Consider the following 11,489-nt stretch of genomic DNA (forward strand, 5'->3'; position numbering starts at 1 on the left):
ACACACACACACGTTCCTTACCTCATGCAATGTGAGGTGTTTGCCATCCTTTCCATCGGCAAACTCTCTGCAGGGAACAGCATGTACACACACAGACACACAGACACACAGACACACACAGGTTAGCCATCAGCAAACTATCTGCAGGGAACAGCGTACACATACACACACACACACACACACGTTCCTTACCTCATGCAATGTGAGGTGTTTGCCATCCTTTCTCTTGGAGTCGAATCGCCCATAGATGGCGCTGTACTTTCGAATCTCCTCTTCTTTGTGTGGGTCTTCGTCACTCATCTCGAAGATGTGACCGATCATTTTGGCCAACTTCTTATTGTTCTTGAGCAGCTCTTTCACTTCATTCAAGTCACTTTTGGGCAGTGTGGAGGCCATCCGCTCCACGCACTCAGCCACAGAGAGCGCGGCGGCAGCATCCAGGGCCTCGCTGCTCTCCTTTGGCGAGGCCGGGGAGCCCAGGTCTGCTGGGGAGAGGCTGTGCTCACTCTCGGTGGCATGGTGCCCTTGCCAGAGTCTGGATTCACTGACACTCTGTAGTGCCAAACTCCCCACCTCTGACTTGCCCTGACCCAAGCTCTGCACACACGTGGTGGCGGCACACTTAGGGATTTTTAAATGTGGTTCCCGCGCACTGCTATTCCTTTCGTAACTATTGCAGGATATTCCCAACCACGTTGGCGATCCCTCTGGTAACTTATAGATGGGTATGCTACTGACGGGAAGGGAAGTCAGCGGCTGGTTGAAAAGGCCAGGGTTTGTAACCCAGTCTCTCAAAGCCTTCTGTAGCCTTCTAACGTGAAGGGGCTTGCTTGCCATGCCCACGAGTGCCATGATTTCCAAAAATTCCTCTTCACCAGCTTCACAAAGCTGCTGGACATCATCACCACCTTGTTGAATGAAGGCATCAAAGTAAGAAAGCAGGTTGGCTTTCTGCAATATTCTATACAGCTGCAGCTCCCCCAGGGTTCTGGGTAAGGCTGTGGCCATTACTGTGGATGGGCTTAACCTACAAACAGAAGAGAGAAAAGACTCACCACACTTGCGCCAAGCTTCATAAGTGGGTTGAGACATTGCAAGATTTAGACAGGCAACACAGGCAGAACAAGACACCACGCATCTGCAGAGCAATTGATAGGTAATCACGCTCTCTCCCAACACACATATTTTATCCGAGTCTGTACTCAAAGTCAGTCGCTAAACTGACCTATGTTTTCAAAGGAGAACAGCCACTAAACACGGATTGGGAACCGAGACCAATGCTCTCAGAGTTTATCCCACATTGTCAGCTTTACATTTTCTTCCCTTCACGGTGTGGACATGGTGATAAAGAGGAATAAAAATTAATAGGAAGAAAGAAACCATTACAATACCATTCACTGAACTCTTGTTTGTGCCCGGCAACATGATAAACACTATCATATTATGTCTAATCTTCATGTAAGCCCCCTGAGAAACACTACGCACCTCAATGTATAATTTAGCCAGTGAAGAGACTTCAATATGAATTGAAGGTAAGAAAATAGGTAGCATAGTTAGAGATGGGTGGGGTGAGGGAAGGAGCTGTGAAATGTGTGATCACTCAGACATATGGGATAAGGAAGGGGCAGTTGTCATTTATCAACAATTCCCACGAGCTCAGGAAAGGAAGGAGAGGTGGCAAGTACCCCACTAAACAAAGCAACCTTATGACCAACACACCCATAAATTGAAAGGGGGCAACACCCTCACACCACGGGGGGGGGCAACTCTACTGCAGAGGGCAGATGCCTGGAGGCAGCAGAAGCAGAGTGCTTGGAGCACACTGGAAGACAGAAAGTCACCATGTTCTGACCTGTTTTCAAAAGGTACCAACTAGAATGCTACAGAAATGACAATTTCGTCCCCCACCCCCACTACGTAAGGAGTCTATTACCTAAGAACTGCCTGCTCAGCACTATCTCCCGGGACCCCTGAAACCCACATTCCGATCAACTACCAACCTCCTCCAACTCCATGGCTCTCTATTTACATGCACTAGGCATGGTCTCATGAATTTTCAACAGACTGAAAAGCTATTAAGGATTGCCCGGTGGCTTCTGCTGACACCTGAAAAGGAAACACATCCAGTGTGCTTTTGTCCCTCAGCTTCATTGTGTGAGACTCTGGATTTGGCAAATGATGCGAACTTACAAGAAGATTCTCAGTCTATACATCTACAAAAAACTGCACGCTCTCTGAGGCCTCAGAACCTCAGGTCTACCACTGTTGTCCAACCATCTCGCTCCTCCGAGCAAAAGCCTCTGTCTTCTAAGTCACCTCAGTGAGGACCCATCTAGGCAGGGTCTACCACAGAATTGGACACTAGCCCCCAAAACCCAGCCTTGAGAGTACCTGCATGTTTAAGCGTGCATTGAAGCACACCGTAGCAAACAGAAGGACTGCAGGAGTATGTCTGGGGCGGAAGCAAAAAAAAGAAACCAACCAAACAAAAAAAAAAAACCTTACCTATTGCAGCTGCTCTGCATGCTCTGACACTAGTACAGAGAAAACAAATCCACGTGAAAAAAAGTATGTATATGCAGTCTTTTCTGGAAGAGGACTGCAACCTTGCAGGACCAAAGGCTACACTAACTCACCGTATTTTTCCCAGATCATGGACTATAGGAAACAGTTCCCGATAACATTTAGGTTAACTGAACCTTTCAGTCATTTTATAACAATGAGAGAAAAAGAGTATTTATTAGACAAATATACAAATATTAAAGGATCTTAGGACCCAAAAGACTTGAACTTAGATTGTAGTCTTCTGAGGCAATGGTTTTACAAAATTGCAGTTTTCAAGTCTTATCCCTTCTCTTGTACTTTACCAAACCTCCTAGTTCTTGAGAGCAAGTCCTTGCAGACTTGGGAAAACAGCTAACTATGTAAAGAATGGTGGGAACAGGTGTACACTTCCAAAACCAAAATAACAAGCAAAAGATGGACATACTACTCAGAACCCCAGGAGGCTTTCTGAAGACCCCCACCTGCAGCACCTGCAGCACTGCACGGTGGGGAGTGGAGGTCTCTCCCCAAGCTTTCCTGCTGAGACTGCACAGTCTCCTCCAAAGCCCGCTGCGATCATTTAAACACCCACCGCTTCATACATTAGCTTGATTCGATTTAAAACTCCTATGAGATTTTCTGTTTCCACAAAACCTGGGAGCATTCATGCGTCAATATGAAGGTCACATTAGCTGAAAAGAAGCTGTGCCTGAGTCTCTCTGAGCCGGGCATCAAGGGGTCCCAACACACTGACACATGCGGGTAGCTGATGATTCAATAAATCCACTAAGCGAAAAGTGACCGTGCCTGGCTGCCCCACTACACTAATGGAGCACCAAGTCGAGCCTGGCCTTTTCACAAAACCCATGGTTTAAAGAAACCATTGACTCATCCTTGCTGTTTCCCAAAGGTAACCCAGGCCCTGCTGCCCCTGTAAAGCATGCAATCCTTACAAGAAGAACCACAGCATTAGAAAGACGAATTTAAAACCACAAGAAAAAATTAAATAAGAATTAGTTCTAGACTGCTTATTGTTCACTAAATGGTAACCTCACACGATGATCCTAAACCTCACACAATGTTTCTCACAGCAGCTCAGTGAGTAGCATCAGTCACCTGCCTGGTTCAGGCTGTGCTAAGTGGAATGAACAGCTGTCTGGTCACAGCTCATCTCTTACTTTGCTAGGGGAACAGAATGTTCCAGGGCTGGGGCTGAAGATTCAGGGTAAGACACAGGGGGGCTTTCACGGTCATCAAGCCTGCTGTATCAGGACCCACTGGGCTATCCAAAATCTCAGGGGACTACAGAGTTTTCATCAGGGCTCTCCTACAATCTCCCTGCCATCTGCCGTGCCCTAAGACATTGTCATTTGACTCTGGTAAGGGCACTCTCATTTCCTTCCCTCATTATATTCTAAGTTCAGGCACTCTTTGAAGATGTTGTTAGCATGGAAAGGAATTTACTATGATGGCTGGACTAGTCTTAGGTGGTCCTCTGCCACAGCCTCCTTCGTTAGTGCTGAGATTTCAGTACAGGTGTGGAACACTACCAACATCTCCGCTAGTTTTGAACTTCATCTCTTTTCTCGTCTGTCGCATTATTCTTTCATGGTCTCTCCTACACCCAAGGGTCAACTGTTATTGCAGTCAGTCACCAAATCTGTGTCTGTGGCTTTGGCCAGGATTTCTTCAACTTGTTCTACGTGTGTGTGTGTGTGTGTGTGTGTGTGTATGTGTGTGTGTGTGACTACAAGCCAAACATTTACTGACAATAAACCATAAGGAAGTCTTTTTCAAAAACAATTCTTTAAGTAAACATGTAATTTTACATTTAGTAAAGATGAAAGCAAATTTACATACTGAGGAGGTGGAGTGCCTGTCTTTATAGAAAGAGTGAATCTTGTTTGAGTTTATGAAGCTGCAGGACACACAGCACCTGCACTGATTTTCAGAGCTGATCAATATTCTTATGTTATAATCGTCCATGCTTCACATAAATATGTAAAACAAAATGGCAGCAGTGTGTTTAGGGCCATTTCAGAAACGGTTAGTAATTCTGTCCCAATCTTAAGCCAAAATTTATTTAATAAATTTGTGTATGTACAAAACTTGTCAGCAACTCAAAACAGCAATTTTTAAAATCAAACATCCTAATATAATCAATCCACAGACATGCTAATTAGATACTAACCCGCTACAGAAGGATGGCAGAAAAACAGTCTTTGTTTTCTGCATCTAAAATATTAGTTTCTATAAAAGCAGAAAGCTTTGCATGTACAGTAAAAACAATGTAATTCATAAACTGTAACAGTCTCAAATGTGAGTCAACAGGTTTCTAGTTGCTCTTGTGGATATTCTGTGGAGCGAAGGCTATACGGTTCAAAGGTGCGTGTGTGTGTGTGTGTGTGTGTGTGAGTGTGTGTGTGAGTGTGTGTGTGAGTGTGTGTGAGTGTGTGTGAGTGTGTGTGTGTGTTCAGAACCAAGGCCTCAGTAAAGAAGCGTCTCAGCATCATTACACCTGTAATTTTAAATCTTTTATTTATTTTTCTGATTCTTGTTGAGTTCATAAACCTTTTACTATTGCCAAAATCTACAACGCCACACACACTGAATTACATGATCCTGCATGGGGTCATGACCTGTATTTTAAGAACCTGTGGCTTGGTGGGGGTAATTCATGGGCAGAATATGGAGTCACTACAAAGAGATCTCAAAGCAAAAATGAAGTTTTCATTACGAATTATTAAGAACACTTTTCTAACTTCATAAGATACAAAGTGAACTAAAGTGTAACTAAATCAGTTACTAGGAGAACATTCCATGTATTCTCAATGAACAATGTTCAAGTAAAGTAATCCTGAGTATTCACAGGATTTTGTTTGAAAAGGTGATTCTCAGACCTGAAATACTTGAGAATGATGAGCCTGAATTGTTCTTCTGGATTGTAATTTGGCATCACCCAAGGGACTGCCAAACCCGAGGACCACCACATCGTGCTCGGTGAGCCCCAAAACGAGGCATGGTCTCTTCTTCCTCCTGTCTTCCAATTCCCAGACCTGCAACCCCTCCCATCCTTCTCATTGCACCAATTTTCCTATTTCTCTGATTAATAAAATGTTTCATCTTTGTTTCCTCCAATTCTTTTTCTAAATCTGCATGTACTTAGGCTGCATCATCAGCCTCGTTCTCTCTTTTCCCAAAGCACCCCATTCTGGTTCTCATTGCTCCACCCCCTCCCCGCCCCGCCCCCACTTCAATGAAGACATGGCTTTTCACTCTTCTCCGCAAGCTCCCCCCACTGTTTAACACAAGTGATCTAAACTACTCATACTGGCATCCTCCACCTAAACCTGCCTTTCAAACCTGTCCTGGGCATTCCCCTGTAGCCTTTCCCATAAAAATGTTCATACACAGCCTGGCTATAGATTTTCTCTCGATTTTCAGACTTGCCCACAGTAATGTTTTCCTCCCTTTCTGCCCAACACCCTTTCCAGTTATTTCTTACTTATTCCAACTTGTGAAGCTCTGAGGCAGGTCTAGGGACACAGAGAAAAGAGTCCTTCATGAAGAGCCAGTTATGCAGAAGCCCATGTTTTCAGTACTGCGATAACCACTACACGAAAGGGGCTACAGAATGAAGGACTTAACCCAGCTCTGAAAACAAGGTGCTGTTTGGTTACAGGCACGCTGCGGATACAAATGAGGTGTCATTAATCTTTACCTCCCCTTCATTCTCAGCAGTGTTCTAAGTGGAATACTATTTCTATAGACTTCGGTACCGTGAAACCCAATGTGTGAGTCAGTCAGCAGCCTCCTTTCGTATCTCGAAAGGGATACCTCAGTCAATGGCTGCCCCAGTAAACTTCCAATCCAGCCACACCTCTATCTACTATCCTCTCTCTCTTATCTGAAATGCTTCACTTTCACAAAGGACTATGGTACAGACTCTCCTGACAGGCTATGTATCCAGTAAGGAACTGAACGTGGTCAGAAGAGTAACATGTATTGTGCATGAAGTCATCCCCTTAAATCAGCATTTTTTAAGAATTTAGTTGGATCATGAGAGGTCCTGGATCATTTTTGCCTGTCTTCCTAAAAATCCAATACAGTGTGTCTCAAAGAAACAGAAAGCATCTCCTAAATCATCATTACCTTTAACAGATTCGTGTCTGTTCTTACATATTTTCCCTCAATGCTGTGACAATGATTGTCACACACACATTGAGAACCTCAGCATATATCTTCTACATGCTTTCGGGAAGTCTGTGGCAGTCCAGAATACTCGAGGACTAGCGAGGAACCAAGCGGAAAAAATCTTGGTAAGGCATGACTTATGCAACATAGCCTGAGTTTTCACTTCAAGGTTTCAGAGTTAATAACAACCTCTTAGAAAGCATTATGTTAAATCTTAGTGAAGATGGCATGCATCGCTTACAGATAAAGGGGAATTAATTTCATTAGACTGTTTATCTGTTAGCATCTAAGTGAGGTCTGCTGCCCTTAACAAGTGAAACTTTAAATATGAAGAGCGCATTGGCCTTAAGGCCTCTGACATGCCAGCAGTAACCACGGCAAATGATGAGACTCAAAGTAGGAAAGGAGGAGCCTGTAGGAGATGGCATTTTCTCATTTCTAATACTAGAATCCAGAACTCAAAGCTAAAAACATCTACATGTGGCTCAGCTATGGTTCAGACGTGTCCCATGGGTTAAGACTGCAGCCTTCTCCTGGATACTTATCAGTTACTGTGTGTTCCAAGTTCCAAAAGACACCCCTAGACACACTCACTGGAAAGCATAGGGTGATGTCCATCCTGTTTGGGATTTTGTTGATGCTCACACTCTACCATGAGCTACACCCTCGAGCCCACAGTGGTAAGTATTAACTCAAGGCAATCTCAAGTCTTCTTTCTCACACAGCTATGGATTACACCCTTGGCTTCTAATGAATTCATGCTAATTTGGGAAAACTGAAGTGCTCTTCCCTATGGATTCTTCCCTCAATTCTGAATGAAACTGGGAACAGCTTTTTGAGAGACCACTTTTAATTCAGTCCAAAGAATCAAAGGGAAAGTCAAAACATGTTTATTAAAATTAGAGAGAGACAAATCACACAGCTACACATTATTATCCACAAACACTAGCATCTCACATGACGGTTGGGTCTGCTTCCGCCAATAGGAAAGGCATCTGACAGGCATTAAGAGCATCTGGATAGACTGCAGGCAAAAAGTATACTCGTATAAACCTGATGGTCTTCAGAAGTTCCTCTGTGAGAAGTGTTAACACACCATGTAAATGAATACACAGCCCTTAAATACAGTGTGTTGAAAAATGACATACTATTTGAAAGTTTAATGATATGTTTTAGCTGTGAGAATTCTCAAGATGAGGATTAATGCTTTTTCCCCAGCATCAACTTCTGAAATTTCCCTCTTGTTCCATTACCAAGATGAGAGAGTATATTCTACTGTTTTATGAGTTATTGAACATGTCAGATCAGAAAGGAAATCTGCACTTACTATAATAACCACACTATTCTTCTACCACTCAAGGGATCAAAAGAAGCAAGTGAGACCCAAGCAAAGCAGCTAGCAACCTTACACTACACTCGAGTTGCCGTTTTTTATTCTGCAATACATCTGATAAAATCCACAATGAAATATGCACACACACAGGAGGTGAATATTAGTAAGATCTTAAACTGTTCATAAAATGGTCACTTTCATGAAAGTCATAATATATATGATGGCCCTGTGATATCCAGAACAGCTTCACATTATGATAAATACAGAGCTTTTCTCTAAAAACAGACGCAACAAAAAAACAGGTGTATTACAATGAAAGTTAAGGCCTAACTCTAGCACAGATTCTAAGTCACCAAACACAAAAATCTAACACCCTTGTTTCCACCCAACCAATTTTTCCTCTAAAATGTGTTCATCAAACAGATTCTTCAAAGCTCTGCCTCACTTCACAATTTTGTCTTTCAAAGCAACTACAGTACAAATTTTAATAAATTATGGCCTTAAAGGTGAAGGAAAAATGAAATGCTTTAGCTACAGGCTAGGTTTTCTATAGGGCAGTGGTTGCTGCTAACCGAAACACAAAAGGAAAACTTGTAGCTTGGTTAAGATTATACAATTACATTCATTTACTTATGATGTAATTTATTAGACATAACAGCTCATTAAAATTTCCTGTCTCCGCCATATCGATATTAAGAATTGGTCATCTGAAATATAGTCACATCCAAGGGACAGAATGAGATAAAAACATCCAATGCCTCAGTGTTTTATTTACGGTTGCTACTGGTACAGCCCCACAGAACAGTAGTGCAAAGATGTTCACGTCAAAAAAGTACAAACAAAAATTGCCCTAAGGTTCCTTGAGATTATTTTCTCTCCATATCTGAACTGGAAACGGGGATGAAGAAAGCCGACCTTGATGGCCATCTACAAATTCTCAACAACATCCTTACTAATCTGCTTACGCTTAATGAAAGGACAGAACTAAACGTCTCAAATGATGCAAGGTGGAGGAAGGATCCTTCAATCAAAGTCGCTTGTACTGGCACATAAGCAGAGAGTGAGGCAGCTCTTTCAACCTCGGGAAGATAGCCCCCACCCAGAGCAGCCTATGCATCCTTTCCAATATCTCTTCTCAAAGCCGGAACAGGAATTATAAATATCATAACATATTCCACAAAGAAAGAAATTTCAAAAAAGTGAATACTTAAAAAGGGTAATTTGCTGCGTGTACAAAACAGCGAAGCATTTCGGATGTGACTAATCTATTTCAAATCCGGCTCCTCTGCAATCTAATATTACCTATTAAAACTGCCAAAATATTTTTAAACGAGATCCCAGAATCTCCCTCAGAGAGTCTGATCTTTGCACTCCCTTAAAGTTGGCAGGCACGTCACTGGCAAACCAATCAGTAGTGACAAGTTACTCCAAAACCAGCTCTTTCGGATCAAACTGTAAATTAACAGGCGCTCCAAAATTTCCCAAGCCTCCCTGAGCCAGGACATGGTTCCTCCTGGTCGGCCGCTGCAAAACTTGGTCTGCGCAACCTACAAACGCACATTCCAGCTCTACCCCCAGGAGCCTCTTTGCAGATCTCCGGCTGGACCGTACTTCGGCGTTTGTCCCCCGTAAGGTCACACACACACCTGCATCCAAAGCTTCTACGTCCTACACGTGTCTGCACACTCCCCACTCAGCCTCAGAGGCTCGGCGATCTAGCTTCCCTGCACCTGGGTGCCAAGTTTCTGCGAGCCACTTCCAAGCAAAAACTCTCCTTCCGCTTTGAAAACAGAACTACAGTAGGAAGGGGCGGATAACAGGAAGAAAACCGAGACTGAGCGGCACTTTTAGGAAGTCCCCGATCGCGGCGGCGCTGGCTCCCCACGCGGGCGAGCGGGCGGGCGGGCGGGCGGGCGCCCCCACCCCCACCCCGGCCCGCGCCCCCCGCCCGGGAGGACACGGCAGCCCCGCGGAGCCACGCGCCCGCCCGCGGCCCCCCACCCCCTGCTCCAGCCCCAGGCCCGCCCGGTACCTACGCGGCCCGCGGCTGCGGCGCGCTCCGCGACGACGGCTCAGCCCGGCTCCTGCGGCGGCTGCAGCGACCGGGACGCCCCCGCGCCCATCGAGGGGGGCAGGGACGCGGTGGGCGCGCGCTCCGTCCCCCGCCCGCCCCGACGGCGCTCGCTCGGCCGCGCGGGCGGAGGCTCAGGCGGAGGCGGGCGGCGGCGGCCCGGGGCGCCCTCCCTCGGCCTCTCCCGCCGCCCCTCCCTCCCCTTCTCCCTCCCCCGCCACCTCCGCCGCCCCCGCCCCCGCCCCGCGCGCTGTCACATCGGGAGATTCCGCTCTTGCTCCATTCGCCGCTCCGGCTCCCGCCCACGCGCGGCCGAGTGACGCAGATCCCGGCGTGGGCGGCCGCGGGGCGGGGGTGGGGGCCGGCGGGGCTGAGGCTCGGCGCGGTCCCGGGGGCGGCCCATTCCCACGGCAGCTGGGAGCGCGCGGGTGGGCGCGCGGGGACGCGGCCCGGGGAGGATGCGGCCGTGGTGCCGCAGACATAGCTGCCTGCCAAGCCCCGCGCCCGCCAGCCCGGGTACGGGGCGGGAGGGACAAGGGGGGACAGCGGGGGGACTGAGAGCCGAACGTGCCCGGGCCGCCCCACCCGCGCTGGGCAAGCTGGCCGCGCACTGAGCTGGCCCACAGGTGCCGCGGGGCTCCACCTCGCCCACCCCGCCCTGTCCCCACCCTCGCCTGGGCCTGGGTTGAGAAGGGAGGAAAGGGAACCCTCTGGCCTGGTAACTTTCACCCTCTGAAAAACCTATGGCTGGTCCCTGTTGGCTTCCTGTAAGCAAATGACACCACCGGTGCTGTCCTGGAGTGTGTCAAAATAGAGTTCTTAAGGCACGCACGCTGTAGAAATTTTGAGCTTGCTTTGCATAAACTTTTCTAGTCGAAGAAAGCATTAAAGCACCTTCAAAATTGAAGCGATTGCCAGAAATTAGAAAAATAAATATTAAATATATTTTTGCCTTCCTTTGCAAAATAAAAAAAGAAGTACTCAAGTTTTAATGGTATGCCCTTCTGTAATACAGGTAGAATCCTGTTTTAGTGTACATATAAAAATCTAGTTTTATATAGGAGGCTGTTCCCACTTCCTGGCTGGCCTCCCAGAGTGTGCCTACTTGGTTGAAGGGGATACAAGGCATTCTTTGAGAAGAGAAATTCTTCAACCACATCTTTATGTTGCAACAATGGACGGGATGATAATATTGAAAGAAAAAGACCTTATTAAATAAACCTTTTCTTGTTTTTGTAAAAACATGTTCTATAAATGAGTGATGTCAACGGAATAAATATTACTTAAATATATAAACATAACTACGTTGTTAAATGCATATATGTACATTTAAACTGAAATATCTTC

The 11,489-nt window shown here is 46.0% G+C and overlaps 1 protein-coding gene across 4 annotated transcripts in view; it reads right to left on the minus strand.

The window, feature by feature from the left end:
• Positions 1-10,270, minus strand: part of Nab1 (NGFI-A binding protein 1) — a 43,840-nt gene extending 33,570 nt beyond the window's left edge. Inside the window, exons 1-2 of one of the 4 annotated variants that reach the window (XM_040752669.1) lie at positions 10,108-10,270; positions 193-1,027 (exon numbers count right to left, since the gene is read on the minus strand). In XM_040752669.1, the coding sequence (XP_040608603.1) occupies positions 193-1,008 (816 nt within the window). In that variant the 5' untranslated portion in view covers positions 1,009-1,027; positions 10,108-10,270. 4 annotated transcript variants of the gene reach the window in all.
• Between the last annotated feature and the right edge of the window lie 1,219 nt (positions 10,271-11,489).

This window comes from Mesocricetus auratus, unplaced genomic scaffold, assembly GCF_017639785.1.
Source record: "Mesocricetus auratus isolate SY011 unplaced genomic scaffold, BCM_Maur_2.0 Super-Scaffold_100010, whole genome shotgun sequence".
NCBI lineage: Eukaryota > Metazoa > Chordata > Mammalia > Rodentia > Cricetidae > Mesocricetus > Mesocricetus auratus.